This window comes from Panthera uncia (assembly GCF_023721935.1).
Source record: "Panthera uncia isolate 11264 chromosome B3 unlocalized genomic scaffold, Puncia_PCG_1.0 HiC_scaffold_1, whole genome shotgun sequence".
Classification (NCBI taxonomy): Eukaryota; Metazoa; Chordata; class Mammalia; order Carnivora; family Felidae; genus Panthera; species Panthera uncia.
This window is the reverse complement of record NW_026057582.1, coordinates 95820140-95836692: the sequence shown is the minus strand read 5'-3', so window position 1 is coordinate 95836692 and position 16553 is coordinate 95820140. Positions and strand designations below refer to the sequence as shown.

The following is a 16553-nucleotide window of genomic DNA, read 5'->3' as shown; positions in this document are numbered from 1 at the left end:
ACAGTTACCTCTCATATATGTAGAATCTCATTTCATCATCATTAAAAATTTTAATATCACTTGTTTCTTTAATGTCCTCCAAGCACTCAAAAAAATTTCTAAAGTTGTTGCTTATCAATTTCTTAAAAATTCATGGATACTTACATTCTCATGGTATTTTGTCATGTGCTTTGTGCTCCGCTTGTCTATAATTCTCTTTACCCTATTGACTTGTTCTCTTGCTGATTCACAGTCAACATTTTTATTTTGTGTTAGTAAATTTATATTGAGTTTTTTTTTATCCATTCCTTTTTAAACAAGGTCTTCTAGATTTTTTTCTGAGTGACCATCGTGCCTACTCACTTTAACCCCTATATATTTAGACTCCTGCCTTAAAATATTAGTGAGAGAACAGAGACTTGGTTCCCATAGTGCCCTTAGGCTTGGCTGATGACAAAGACAGGTATGGCTTTGGGGAACCAAATGGTAATCTGGACGCTTGGCCTTCCATATGCCCAAGGTAGGAAGAGGAAACTTAGTGAAGGAATCTGGTTGGAACAATTAGGGAGCCTTTGAAATTGGATGGGCTAACAGGAGAGAGCAACCAGATGGAAAAAAATTGCCCTGACTTAGAAGGTAATCTCGCAGGTTTTTGATAAAACAGCAACTACTGAAGGCCTTTTCTAGGTGTTGTCCCTACTGTCTGTAATTAGCTAAAATGTCTCTCCAGTCTCTAGGGCTACATGTTCTCCTGAATTCCTGGGACACTCTTCCACAAATCCATAAACCACTTCTCTCCTTTTTGATCTGTTTCTTACTTTGTTGGTGTTTGACTTTGATGTGACCTTGACCACCTGTCTGGGAACCTCCATTTGTATTTAGCCCCTTGTGTCTTGAATTGGTTCTGTGCCACCTACACATGAGCCTGTGTGCTCAGGGAGCATAAGAAGTTGTTCTTTTCCCATTTTCCCACCACTCCTTTTTCCTTCCCTGGAACTTTTGAATAGTTTAAAGTAGCAACGTTTTCATGACATAGCCATTAGCTGGAACAAAGCATTTTGTGGATAAAATATAATACTAGTAATTTTTCCTGAATTAATAGAAAAAAAATAAAGTTAGAGAAAAACTGAAAATTCTCTCTATCACTATTAAAAATAAACTTTGTGCCTTTTTATGCTACTCTGGTTATAGTTTAGTATAAAGTGGCTTTGGATATAGCACAAAATAATGCATGATCAGTTATTTTAAGTTTGCCATTTCATTGTTTCATTATGTTCCTCTAAACATATGTTGACTTTTTAGGGTTCCACCCCAAGCATAGCTTCTTGAGTCTGTTGAGACTAATCTGGATATATTTTCTGATGGCCTCAGTGTGTCCAATTAGTCCCATTAGCAAGGGATCACCAAGGTAGCTGGTTATAAACATCCATCTAACAATTCTCATTTTCAAGGACACTGGTACCTGTCCCAAGGTGGGGTGTGACGGGTGCTGCCTTTTTGTTCACTTTTGGCCAGTTTGGTGTGGATTTTTCCAGGACTATTTAGACTTAGACCCATAGACCTTCATTTCCTGTAAGTGACCCAATGATCATTGTCTCCAAGACTCTATCTTACCGGCTTACCTTAATTCTCTCAAGCTTTAGGTACCCCTACTTGGAGTTCTTATCAGGGACACCCAGTATATTTTAGGTTTTCCCTCCCAGGTGAGAGGAGTCCTAAGAATGTGGTAAGTGGGGGAGATTTGAGAGGTGGCATCTGAAGGAGATGTTCAGTAGAAAAGCTTAGCAGGCCTTACAAAAATGTGTTGTCGATCTAAGGTGTTTAGGCAGACAGGAAGTGTTTGTGTACAAAGGCAAATGAGATGATTCAGTTGGGTGGAAGGTAGAGCTTTCCTCACTAGTTTCCAAATGTGTGCAAAGGGCTCTTGATAGTCCTTGTGGGGGCCACAGGCTTTGGAGGTCAGGTATCATGTTCATCTTATTAGAATGGTTCCACTTTCATTGGTTTTGTATATTGGAGTGCCATGTAAGATTTCATTTGAAGAAACTTGCTAAAGACAGTTTGCAACTGGCCGGACCAAAGCAATTTTCTGAGGTAGTGAAAGGTTTACTGCAATGACCTGATGTAGGTTTTCTGAGACCCTGTGCAGGAGTATCCAACAGGTTGTGAAGATACTAATCTGCAATAGACAAGAAGTAACCCAAACTTAGAATAGCTCAATCATATTTATAGAAGTCAAACAAGAAGCTCTCCAAACATAAAATCATCTCTACAGTGATCTGTAATCAAATGTTTTGATGCAACATATTGTGTTCATTCTTTATTGCTCAATTGACTGTTGTAATGGGATGGAAGCAAACATGCTAAACAGATGTGCCTCAGCCTTGCTGTCATGTACGGAGAGTGGCTCACATATGCCTCTTTAAATAATTTCACGAGAGTGGACCCAGGGATCTACTCTGAATTTTAAAAAAAGAGAAAGAAAAAGGAGAGAAAAGCCTAGTGCAAATTACAGCCTTCTCCATTAATAACACATTTATAGATATTTCAAGTAACATATATGCTCTAAAGACAGAAGCAAATAACTTAGGCAAGCAGTATAAATGAATAATTTGGATGTCTCTAAATCTGCTATATAACTTGTGTGCCTATACGAGTTTTTATTCCAAATCAAAAAAATAATGATAAAGGTAAAACAGACCTTTGAATAAAAATTTACAGAACTCTTAAAGTACCTCCATGGATCTCAGTGTTCTACATAACACAAAGGCCACAGATTGAATGCCTCATGAATAAGGACTTCAATGCCTTGTTCTTGTATGATGCTTTATGTTCATCTTCTTTAAGATATTATCTTGTACTTATTTTATAAGAAAAATCCAGTTTCTTCACACACCTTTCTCAGAAACAGATAAAGTAGTAAAATGTAAATAAAGGTAATATCAGATTGAAAAACATAACTAGCATACAACTAACAGGGTATATAGATCATTTTCAAACCGTCATGGAACATTCATAAAACTTAAGAAATCCCTCAAAATTTGATATTATGGCAGAACAATTTTGCTGACCCAAGATGCAATAAAATTAGAAATCAACAGCAGTAGCTAAACAGCCAACTGTGATGAGACAGGTTAATTTAGAAATTGGCTGGATGGTTGCAAGTACATTGTAGTTTCTGGGTCCTTTTGCGTAAGTAAATCCAAGGCACACCCCATTCTATAAACAGCTGCTGACAGAAATGCAAACAGTCCTTTCCAAGACTGCACACTGAATGGGTGGAACAAGGAAAGACTTCCTGAGAATCCATAAGAAGTATATCCGATTAGACCTTGTCAATTGGGTGAGTTTCTTTTCTTTCCTTTTGATTCAGCTATTAAAGAATATGATACTTTTTAGGGAACAACTGAACACATGTTCTAAATATATTACTGTAGAAAGTAGACTTGAGAAGGACCCAAAAGACCTATAACCAGCTGTCTGTAACTTACTGACACCCAATGGGCCAGGCTGAGAATCCTCGTGTCATTGTTTGAGTTGTGCTAAACCATCAGGAAATAGCTTGATTTTCTGAGCCTATTTCAATATTCTTTTTATAATTTTTTATTTCAAAAATCTTTAAAATTGAGGTATAATTGACATTCATTGTATTAGTTTCAGGTATACAGCGTAACTTTTCAATTTTTGCATATGTTGCAAAATGATAACCATGGTATGTCTTGTTACCACCTGTCATATATGGTGATAGAATTTTGTGTGATGAGAACTTTTAAGATTTATTCTCTTAGCAAGTTTCAAATATGCAATACAATGTTATTGACTGTATTTGCCATGCTGTATGTTACATCCCCATAACTTATTTATTTCATAACTAGACATTTGTATCTTTTGACTTCCTTCACCCATTTTGCCCTCCTCCACTCCCTGCCTCTGGCAGTCACTGATCTATATTCATGAGCTTGGGGTGTTTTTTTCCCCCCACATATAACTGACATCATGCAGTATTTGTCTTTCTCTGTCTGACTTATTTCACTTAGTATAATATCCTCAAAGTACATTCATCTTGTCACAAATGGCAAGATTTCCTTTTTTATAGCTGAGTAGTATTCCTTTGTGTGTGTGTTATATTTGTGTGTGTGTGTATCGATATCATTTTCTTTATCATTTATCTTTTGACGGATATTTATGTTGTTTCACTATCTTAACTGTTGTAAACAATGCTGCAGTGAACATGGGGTGCATATATCTTTTTGATTTTGTGTTTTTATTTTCTTTTGACAAATACCAGAAGTGGAATTATGGGGTCATATGATTTATTTTTAATTTTTTGAGGACGCTGTATACTGTTTTGCTCAGTGGTTGCACCAATTTACATTCCCACGAACAGTGTACAAGGGCTTCCTTTTCTTCCTATCCTCATCAACACTTGCTATGTCTTAACTTTTTGATAATAATCATTCTAAGAGGTATGAGGTGATATCTCATTGTGGTTTTGATTAGCATTTTCTTTGATGATTAGTGACGATGGACATCTTTTCATGTACTTGGTGGTCATCTCAATGTCTTCTTTGGCAAATGTCTATTCAGGTCCTTGGCTCATTTTTAAATCGGATTATTTGTTTTGTTTTGTTTTTTGGTGTTTTGTTGTAGGACTTCTTTATATATTTTGCATATTAATCCCTTAACAGGTATATGATTTGCAAAAGTTTTTTCCCATTTAATATGTTGGCTTTTTATTTTGTTGATAGTTTCCTTAACGGAGCAGCGTTTTTTAAAAGAAGAAAGTTGGTATATGGTAGGAATATTTACAGCTGTTTAAACTCAGGATGGACTTGTATCAGTATGTTGCCTGTTCATTAACATTATGGGAAAACCAAAACTAGCGCAGTACTGAGAAGAATTTATGTTCCTGAAATGGCTCTATTCCCAGGAATAGATGGGGCAAATCTCTTTTCCTTATTGCAAAAGTAGAAGTCCTTGAAGACAGAGCAGCACTTGAGCTTACTGAGAGGGTCCAATACCTTGACGTTAACATGGCAACTCACTGTGTTATAAGGAAATGTGCATTCGTTGACTGGCATTGTTGGTGTAAGGTCAGTTTTTGCACACACAAATTGGTGTTGGGGAAAAGTACCTGAAAATGAGAGACAGGAAAGCCAGAAAGGGGAAAAGAGAGTAGAGAGGTCATGGCACAGGGGTAATTATTAGAAACAGGGCTGTTAGAACCCAACATGGGGGGTGGTTGAGGGTGGATGTTAGACTGTGGAAAAGAAAACCAGTTATGAAGTGATGGAATCCTGTGTGTGTTAATAAGCCACCATGTACCCAAAGAGCATATTCCTGGGGGCTGAGAACAACCAAGCTCTGATGTGGTCAGCAGGGATGAGGATGTGGGGTAGGTAGGACAAAGGAGAAGTGGAACCATATCTGGAACATCTTAGTAACCATTGTAAGCATCTGTGTGCCAAACCAAGGGTTCAGTTTAGCCTTTGGAGTAGGGCATGTGGGATGGGAGCTCCCAACATTCACAGTTCCTGCAAGTATGTAGGTCATCACAGAACAGTTAAAGTATGGTCCCTGTCCTTTAAGAAATCAGTGAAATGTTTTCACTATACTGTAAAAATCACCCTTATAAACAACATTGAAAATAATATCCTAGTGTGTAATTGGCTGGATCTGGAAGGGCAGAGTGGTATTTATTCTGGACACACTTTACCTACACGGTGAATAATACAGAGTGCTCACATTCTCATTTTTTAAAAAAAGGCAATGATAATGGAGCTCTTCACTTCCCCAGTTATTGTCAACTCAGGGATATTTATCTAATTGTTTTTATTATTTGGACAGTGATCCTCAACAGGTCTTCCTTCTTCTAATTCCTAAATTTTTTCTATCCTAATGTTTTTCTTGGAATGAAAGAAGCATCATTGCTACTTCACAAATTAAAGTTGTTTGCTCCTTGATTTGGCGTGTTTCTCCTGACAGATTAACACCTTTGCTGTGTTGCAGTACATGAAAAACTTGCAGCAGGTGAGAGGCGAGAGAGCCAGGCTGTGCTGGTCAAAGGCCTCACCACACATGTCCCATGTTCTGGGAGGACAAGTATTGGGAGAAGCACCACTGACTCCATTTCTAGGTGAAAAATGTAAAGGTATTGTGTGTTTTGTGACCTTGGAAATGCATATTCCAATATCAACTCCTGCAAGTCTACGTGATTTTTTTATCCTTGCAGTCCTGGCTGGGGTAGCAGTACTGTCATTCGTAGTATTTCTGCCTCTGAGTCCAAGCCCAGAATTTGGTGGCACTCCGACACAGCCAAATGCCATCATTTAGCCTGCGACAGCAGAATTCCTTCTGTCAGCCAGTTGACTTGCAGAGAGCCCACCTTCCAAGTAGCTGAAGTCACTCCTCCTTTTCTATTTTTGGAAAACATTTTCACTCCATTCTTGGAGAGTTTTATAAAGTTTTCAGTGTCATTCTTAAGGTATTGTGGAAAAAGTACCAGGCTTAAAGTTGTAAGATCATTGTTCAAGCTTTAATCTGTTGTAATCATACGAGAGCTGTGACCTACTGATAGCTATTAGGCATTTTGCTACTTATTTTACACAGGTAGGTGGTGGCATCCTGTTGTTTGAATATAGGAGACCCTGACTCCAGTGTTTGTTAACATCATCTTCTATGTGCTTTTAAAAAGCAGCCTCTGTGTCGGAGTAGACTTTACAGATTTTTCACTTCTCTCAGAGTCTTAATTTCCAGCTTCATGGTGTCATTAAGAAGCACATTTAGCCATGGGTTGGACATTGCAGTGACATATGGTTGTGCCCCTTATGGGGCTGCTTTCACATTGTTTGAGATATTACTCAGCAAACCAAACAGCCACTCCTATTGCCATAGTATGGCCTATATTTTACAAACGACCTATTCTACAGTGTGCCCTTTCCTTGTTACCTTGTATCTCTATAAAACAAGAATTACTTATCACAACCATAAGTAATATAACACCCAGTGTTTACTTTCCATAAATTCCTACAAACACTCATATTTTGATCCTAAAAGAGATTCAAGCAATAAACTCTTTTAAGTAAATGAATCAATGGTCTCCATAAATTAAAAAAAAAAAAAAAAAAGCCAGAATTTCATTTGAATCATTCCACAATGGTCTTCCAGAAGAACACTCTCCACTTTCAAGAATAATTCCAATGTCCCCTTCTTTCCTAATGTGTAGTTGCTTGTATTTGTTTACTGGGTTATGTTGCTCACATACTGAAATGATGGTAACATTTCAGAAATGGGTCAACGCCTGGATTGAGACTGTTTATTCTTTATTTACCCTAATACTTCTCTTTAATACTCATAAAGAATTTGCAAATATCTAGAGGAAGATTTTACAAATGAGGAAATGTTTGGATGTCCTGCAAGTTTTTGGAAATGTGTATTTAATCTCATGGTATTTGCAGATCACTTTATTTTTTCTTTGGATAACTTGCTATGCCGGAATAGTACCATCTGCTATAAGTCAGTCTTTTCACTTTGTTTAAATGAGGAGAATGGAATATTCCTATGTAGCAGGTGCATCTATAAATATTAAGCCAAATGATATGCAAATTTAGATTTTTAGCCAGGGACATCTCCCGTTACTGTTAAGGATGGATCCATGATATTCTACAAAACACTGTATTGATAGGAATGTATGTATGAATCATAGGTGATAGGTGAATATCTAATGCAGTTTATAATATTCTGAATTTAGATAAAATCAAACTCATCCTTCAATAAAGTGTCAAGGAAGAGCTAGATTCCAATTTCCTTCTGTTTTTCAAAGCTGTTAGATTTCTACTTAGTTCTCTCTACCCAAGATCTTTTCACAAACAAGACCAGCTACTACTCAGGAGGGCAGAAACCTATCTCCTCATACTTAGACAAGGAATTGAGAAGAGGAAGCCTACGTACATGGAAGGCAGAGGCTGTCTTCTCTTGTGGAAATGGAGCAGTACACATGTTGTTTCTGTAGTGAGAGTGGATGTGTTTCATTCCAGGATGTAGGAATTGCAATGGTCTGAGACCGTTGTAGCCAGGGCTTATTTGGTAAACACAAGTTGACCCCACTCATATCTTGGTACATCTTAAAATGCTTTTTCTACCCTGCCTCACTCTGTATGATTTCTCTTTCCTTTTTCTGCTGTTTCTATTATGTTTGTGCTTCAGAATGCCAGGAATGGGTCAACAGTGGTTCCATAAACAAAACAAAATAAGACAAGCCTCCTGATTTTTAACATTAAAATTTAAAAACACTGATAGACTTTATTGTTCTATGCCAGTCATTGGTACGTGAACATTTTTATCTAGATGAATGCTTGGATAAGGGGATATTAATATGTACGACAGAACATGAGGCGATAGAGTTCCCCAAAATGCTGATGTTTTATGCTTTATCAGAAAAATAGTTACATTCATATGCTCCAGTTTCTACATAGAAATCACTTTGGGCAAGACAAGTGGAATCCATAAGCTCTATAGCAATACTGTAATATTTTATTAACCTAAGAAGTTCAAAATATTTTCCAGTAAAAATTCTGTACATACACCTCGTTTCTCTTTTAAAAGTTTTCTCTTTATTGGCACACCTAGGTGGCTCAGTCAGTTAAGCGTCCAACTCTTGATACTGGCTCAGGTTGTGATCTTGTGGTTGTGAGATGGAGCCCTGTGTCAGGCTCCATGCGGAGCGTGGAGCCTGCCTGGGATTTTCTCTTTCTGTTGTCCTCTTTCCGTCCCTCCCCCCTCTTTCAAAATAAGTATTTTTTTTTTAAGTTTTCTCTTTATTCTCTGTTGAGCTTCACATTTTTCTTCGTTTTGCATCTTTATATGCATGCCACACATGTGGCTTGTGCACATATCGGCAGGGAAAAAGTACTATGGGGATATGAATTTTGATGTCATATTGTGTTATGTTTAGAAAGGAAGATTAAAATATTCACGAGGATTGGCTTTTTTGAAAAACCATAGAGGTGGGTATAGTCATTAGAAGACTATACCTTAGGATGTGTCTAAAAGTGTAAGATTTCCATGGTGAGTATTGGCTCTCCATTGTGCTCAGGCACCAAGCACAGAAAAGGCAGTCAATAAATATTTGATGAATGAAAGAGAGAGTGAATGAGCCAGAAGTATCCTTACAGAGAACTTAAGGCAGCACTACAGAAAATAATCTTGATTTGAGAGAAGAGTACTAAGCTCAAGACCAAACAAGTTTGTAAGGAAATGAAAAACTTCATGATTTTTATGCTGTTTCCACTTTGAAACCACAAGGAAGAAAGACCTAAAGAAAGGATTTACAGGAGATGGTACAAGTATCAAGATACTTAATTGCTTGGATTTACTATGACCAATAAGAGGCAGACAAGCCCTCAGTTTCTGACTTCTCTTCTTGGGGGAACCAATCAGAAGGAAGGGCTTTGTGACAGAGATGCAGAAGTACAGGCCTTTTATCCCAACTTCTCTGAGTCTAAGCCTTGGTTATAAAGCAGTTCATCTCTGTAAGAGCTGGCACCACAGAAGACTTTGGTTCCTGAATCAAAGCCACTGTAACAGGTTCCTGGCTTTTAAGGAAGGAAAGGAATACAGAGAGAACAAAAATCATGATATGTTAGAAAAGGATACAGTGCTAGAATTTAGACTAGGGATCTAGCTCAGTCCCACATCTAACCTGCTGGTTGATTTTGTATTATTCACTTGTCTTTTCTGAGCTTCGTTCAGTTTCCTCTTGTGGAAATTAAAATATTCAACTGACGAACACTCCAGCTCTGAAACTGCCAAAAATCACATAGATAAAACTTAGTGTTAGTTTGGAATGCCAAGATAGATTTTGTGATGGATGAAGACCTCATAAGTGATTGTACCTAAATTGAATGTTTCCTATGATTTTTCTAAAGGTTCAGGTACTGGGTTAAATAAGAATAGATTGTAAAATGACATGCCTTGCTGAAAACTTGATGAGACTATTTGGAATAGTATTGCTAAAGACAAGTTTCAATTATTGAACTCTTAACACAGACCAAGCAATATGCTAAAAGCTTTCTGTAGATAATGTCACTTAATAGCCATTATTATCTCCACTTTATGGTTGGAAGAATGGAGGTTTAAAGAGCAAGGAGTCTCACACAAAGAGTCAAAATCTGAACCCAAGCCTACTTCCCCTCATATTAAGAAAATATCACTCTTTATGTATTATAACTCTTATACAGACCATTGAGTTTTCTTTAAGGATGATGACCTGATAAAATCATGTATGTCTAGTACTGTTTGTGGCACATGGTGATTATTCAACTAATATTATCGTTCCCTCTTTTTTTTTTTTTTTTTTTTTTTACTTTCTGTACTAAATATGGGTGATAGAGGGAAAATTTGGCTTTCAAGAAATGGCTGACCTATCTGGAATAGTTTTAGAATGATTCTGCCAAATGATAGGAGATCCTAAGGTTGGAGTCTATGATTGACTTTAATAGGAAGCTTTATGGAGAATTTGGGCTAAGGTTGTGTGTGTGGTGGGGGGCAGGGAGAGAGGGAGAGAAATGGATCTAATTCCTTTGCTCTTAACTAAAACCACTCTCCTATCTTATTCCCTGAAAAACAATTAAAGTATGTTTTCTTTTTTAAATAAGGAAGAAGACCATTGACTTTCTCTCAGAAGGCAATTATCACCACTTAGTGAATGTTGAGGAAGTGGGTGTTTCTTGCTTTCTATTGTTAATCTGATATGAGTGAGGGTGGAGAGCCCTGTGAAAAAATATTTGTGTAGGGAGGAGAGTTAGAAGTGAACTGAGTAAGAAAGTCTTTTGCAAGTCCCAAATTAGGGTCATTCTTGACTTTTTAGAAGACACTTCCTTGAGGTATTTCAGATGCTACTTCCTGAAGGAGATCTAGAGTTTAAAGAAGTGAAATTTTTGGGTTCAAGTGTTCTTCATACATAGATCCTTATTTTCTTTTTCATTAATTTTTAGGGACATAGTTCTTTCTTACAGTTCTAAGAAAGGAATATTGCCTGCATATTGACTGTTGGAAGCTAGATTGCGATATGATGACGCTAATAGGAGTTAATACTAATACAGGATTTACTCGGTGCCAGACATTGTTCTAAACTCTTCATGTACACATTAGCTCAGTCCCCACAATAACCCTCTGAGATAGGTTTACTGCTTCATCAAATCTAAAATGTGTTGATGGTGCATTTGTGATGTTGCTAGAAGATGCTAATGAAAGGTTTTCACACAATTATCTCCAGTCCACCTCATTTAGTAACAATCGCAAGATGTCGTGGGTTGTAAGACTGTAAAATGTAAGATGCACCCCAATTATAAAGAAATTGAAATAAGAAAGCATATGCATGATAGAATTAATAAAATAAAAATTAATTTAAAAAAATCATTCCTAATTTTAAAACTGCAGAGCCTGAGGCAAAGGGGTTAAATTTTCTAAAGTGAAATGACTGGATTCACATCCAGGTAGTTTGGTTCTAGATTCCATGCTCTTAACCTCTACTTTTTCCTGTCTCTCAACAATGTGCTGGAATTGAGCCCATGTTAGCATGTAGATAGACTGCCCAAGGCCCACTTACTCATCTTCTCATTGGGACATCCATGACAGAATGACACTGAGATCCTTCTGAGGGAAGAAGTGTGTGTAGTATGTAGCACCTGCCTTTAGGGCTGTGATAAAGATTATAAAATACTTAGTGTGTGGGCTTCCAACCCATTTTTAGCAAGAGCAATTCAATTGGAAAGAGCTTTCATGAACTGGCTTCTGAAGCATCGGTAGTTTGGAATACTGACTGCAAATAGTTTGCACAAAATGTTGTTGGGGTGTTCCAAATGTAAAATTCTGCACTGTATGTTTTCAGCTGAAACTTAATGTTAAGTTTTCTTCATCTGGTGGTAATAAGCACATGTGTGTTTGTGCTTGTAGTTTGCTAAGCACTAGAATTATCTTCTGCTGAAAGATGGAATGGTTCCATTAATTCTAGGCTTTAACTAAATAACTGCAAACTCAGAGAAGAATCTTGTTACCATCAATATACCCTGCCCAAACCCTGAAAAATCTGTTACCAGTTTGAAGGCCTGCCTCTTTTCCTGAGTCCTTTTATTTCCTTGCAGCTTCCTTCCTTTTTAGAATTCTGGTCTCTGTTAACCCAGACTAGCCTAGTCATTGTGACCAATTTAGGGCACACTTTACATAGCCTCCAAATTTGATGAAGGTTTTCCTCAACTTGAAATCTCTATTTTATTGTTGGATCATGGATCACTGTTTTGCTGCTAGGTCCCTTAGATAAAATGAAGGGTGAGTTCTCAACCAAGGAAGACTCTGGCACTCATCACACCTCTTCCTATTGTTTATCGTATTCTCTGTCAGTGTGCCAGTACTCCTTTCTCCCAACCTGTTCTCTATTCTCCAACACATACAATTGAGGTAATTATAAGTAAAAATTTAAGTTTGTTGGTTCAGTGTAAGTGTAAAGCACCAAACCATTGCTTTTTGTGCTTCTGTTTATCATTTTACATTTCTAGCCTTAAACTGTTTGAACATCTGATAAATCAACTTGGACTAGTTTGAGCCAGTTTTTAATCCATCTAAGACCATAAAAAACATATTATAGATGACATTAACTAATTTACAAGAAGTTTGATAAAATTAGAGCAAGTATGACTTTTTTAGTTGGAGAGATTTAACTGATTAGCACTAACTTGATTCAGTAAAATACACTCTGAAACAATCAAACCTAATGTGAACCAGTCAGAACATACTTGTCCAGGTCAGAACTTACAGAGCTAGGTAAAACTAGTTTGAAGCAGTGTGAGCCATTCAAACCAGACCCAAGTAATGTTCACTAGATATACCTAATTTTAGCCAAAGTGGCTTTAGGTCAGTAAAAAGGTGGACTCTGAACTCAACTCTTTGATTCTGAACTAGAATGAAGCATTCATATTTTTTTAGAACAAGTATGAGCTTATTAGAATGGATTGCAATGTCTGATACAGATTTGAACCTGTTTTTAAGCTGGTCATAACTCTTTTGCAATAGACATATCAATTTACAATGAGTTGAAAATGTTTTAAACCAGCCAAAAAAGATCAGAATTAGTTTGAAAGTGATCTATGTTGTGAACTAGATCTAAGTGATCTAGTTCAGCAAATGACTCTGAACCAGTCAGAAATACTTTGTGCTAGAAATATGTCTTGAGCTGATCAGGGGCAATTTCAGAGATTGTTCTTGGTCTTCAGAGACAGTCTGATCTGTCCAGAATGGGGTGAAGAGATGTCTGAATAGCTGGCATGTGGGAGACTTGGGATTCAGCCTGGCTCTGCTGGACTTCAGAGGTCATGTGTTTCCTATTGGGCGACCTTATACAATATCGTACCCAGTCGCTGTTAAGCCCAACATGCATTTGTAGAAACTTGAGTAACAACAATAAGCTTGGAGATAGAGTGGACATTGGACTTGGCGTTAGGAGATGTATATGCTAGACTGTGCAAATGAGTTAATCTCTATGGGTTCTAATTTTCATCCTTTGGAAAACTGAACCCAGAGAGTGAAAGGTCTGGATCTTTATCTGCCTTGTTAATCTGAAAATAATTACCTAGAGGCATGATCTGAAGAGTGCAAACTATGATTAGTAGTGATGGTGGTTTTTATACCTTTAGTTGTGGTATTTGGTTTGTTAATACCTTCATTTATGATGGCTTGGTTTGTGAATAAACTGTTATGTATTGCTGTCAACATGAATAGAAAACGAAACCCACAAAGAGCATTTGTAGACTTATCTGTGTGACTGTTGTCCCATGATAACTAAACACATTAAATTTTGGTGCAACAGAGGTAGTTTCATCTGTCTTTGAATTCCGTTCAAGTGGATTTAGAGAATTACAGAAGAGTGATGCTATTGATGACAACATTTTCTTCTGTACCTTAAATGATGTAAAAACACAGATATAGAAATGAGCAACCTTTGTTCAAATTAAAAATAAAGAAGTAAGATAGCTGTTATCATTGCAGACTTCGGAGTTGCTTTCTGCTTGGTCATTCATTTTGAGGGGAACCTCTAAAATGATTAAACACTATCTAGACCTGCTTTTCAATTCTTAGCTCTTACTAATGAATCACTGGGAGCCAAATGAGATGCTGTAGTGTGATAAACTATTTGTACCCTATTGGTCATCTTCTGGAGAGGAATTCTGTTATGTACCATTAATACTGGCAACCAACCTGTACATACTGAAGCTATAACATAGGAAGGTCATCATCTGTGAAGTATCATTCTTTATAGTGTGCATATAGAATTATGAATGTTAGTGGAGGCTCTGCCCTTATCAGCTGACCAGCCATATCTGAATATGAGGTCACAGTCTTTGCTAAGGCATGATGAGGAAATAAATTGCAGTGGCTCTTGGGGGTCGGCATTCAGGATTTTTGACCATAAGGTGAGTCATCAAATTGAGGATAGGGTGGGGGAGGCACCCTTGAAAATCAATAAATGTCCTTGCTTAAGCTTTTATGAATCTTAAGGATCTATAGAAATAATTCCATAGGAAGCATTGAGAATTGTGGTAAAGTTTCTCAATGTGAGGCTGGGTGAAAGTGGATAATGAGAGGAAAATCAGCATCTAATGTAGGCATTTGATGTGTGTGTATGGGTAAGTATGCATGTTTGAATGGGCAGGTAGAGTGGTCAGTGGTAATGGTATAGCTGATTATTTTTCCGATTTTCAGAACGGTTTATTGGTATCATAAATGCAAAGATAAAAAGAAATAAGCTTTCCCTGGAGGCAGACTACATTTTCAGTTGGACTGGTATTTTGAGTAGTTTGAATATATTTAGAGAATAAAAACAAATCATGAAGAGTGCTGATTGCAAAGGATAAAAATAACCATGTTTAGGTCTTGCTGGTAAAAACAGAATTTTTCTTCTGTAAGGTGGACTTTTGTTTTAGTTACTATTGAAGACCTGAATTGGTAGCATTTCTTGTTCAAACAAGGCAAGTACGGGTAGGTGAACCCTTTGTAATGGAACTATGGTCTCTAAACAGTGACTGCCCAAATCTGGAACTCATTTCCCAAGGGAGAAGTGAATTCTAGCAAAGCCCTGACCTAATTGCAATATATAATAACAATAAAATAAAAGAAGCTGCAAGCCAAATTTTACTTGTGAATTTAGCATTGTCTTTGAAGGAATTAACTATAGTGACATTTGAAAATGAATAGGATAAATGAAATGGCCTAGATGTCCACATAAAAGAGAAAAGCCAAGGATCTAGTGCTAGGAGACTCTGAAAAAGAAGGGGGTGGTTGTGGTTAGAATCATGTGCACTCCTAATTTTTATTATTTCTGTAACATTCTCCTTTCTCTTTTCTTTTAAAAATTTTTGTTTTATAGGATCTGTATGTAAGACTGAGTGGTTGGGGGCGCCTAGGTGGCTCAGTCAGTTAAGTGTCTGACTTTGGCTCAGGTCATGATCTTGCAGTTTGTGAGTTTGAGCCCGGCGTCAGGCTCTTGCTGAAAGCTCAGAGTCTGGAGCCTGCTTTGGATTCTGTGTCTCCCTCTCTCCCTGCCCCTCCCCCGCTTGTACTCTCTCTCCTCTCAAAAATAAATATTTTAAAAATTAAAAAAAAAAAAAGACTTGGTAGTGGTTATCTTGATTTTCATTCTCACTTGGAATTTTTGTCTTGATAGTACTATAATGTGCATGTTAAATTTAAATTAAAATGTTATTTCAGTAGCACCTCATCTAGCAAAATATTAGGTCCTTGGGGGCAGTAATATCTAATCCTCTTCACAGAACCCTTAGGCATATAGGTGTCACATAGTACTTATTGAGCTGGATATTAAAGTAACTCACTTTATTCATGGAAGATTCTAATATTTCCTAATGGCTTTTTCGTAAATATGCATTTGTTTGTATTTTGCAGGTGAACCACTGAGTTCTTCATTATGTCTGATGGAGATTATGATTACCTCATCAAGTTTTTAGCTTTGGGAGACTCTGGAGTGGGGAAAACCAGTGTACTTTACCAGTACACAGATGGCAAATTTAACTCCAAATTTATCACAACAGTGGGCATTGATTTCAGGGAAAAGAGAGTGGTAAGTTCTATATAAAAATATCTGAGTCAACATTTGCCTTTCTGTTTAGTCTACTTGTTAGGAATTAGAAAGACAAAGTTTGGAATATACCAGTAAAGGGTGCATATGAAAATGCATTATGTTCAATCTAGGCAACGTGATTTAGAAGGTTGTGCTGAAAAACACTTAATATAAAACCAAGGAGATAGGCGCCTGGGTGGCTCAGTCAGTTGAGCATCTGGCTCTTGATTTGGTCTCCGGTCTCGATCCCAGGGTCTTGGGAGCTAGCCACATGTCAGGATCTGTGCTGAGCTTGCAGCCTGCTTGAGATTCCCTCTCCCTCTCTCCCTCTTTCCCTCTCTCCCTCTCTCCCTCTCTCCCTCTCTCCCTCTCTCCCTCTCTCCCTCTCTCCCTCTCTCCCTCTCTCCCTCTCTCCCTCTCTCCCTCTCTCCCTCTCTCCCTCTCTCCC

General features: G+C 37.4%; 1 protein-coding gene across 5 annotated transcripts in view; it reads left to right on the top strand.

Moving 5' to 3' along the window:
• Nucleotides 1–16553, top strand: part of RAB27A (RAB27A, member RAS oncogene family) — a 76316-nt gene that overhangs the window by 29552 nt on the left and 30211 nt on the right. For 3 of the 5 annotated variants that reach the window (XM_049613654.1, XM_049613651.1, XM_049613652.1), the window contains one exon: nt 15931–16105. In XM_049613654.1, coding sequence (XP_049469611.1) covers nt 15953–16105 — 153 coding nt within the window. In that variant the 5' untranslated portion in view covers nt 15931–15952. Of the gene's footprint in view, nt 1–1188; nt 3323–5964; nt 6131–15930; nt 16106–16553 lie in introns of those variants that run through there. The other 2 variants (XM_049613655.1, XM_049613656.1) reach the window with 2 other exon arrangements.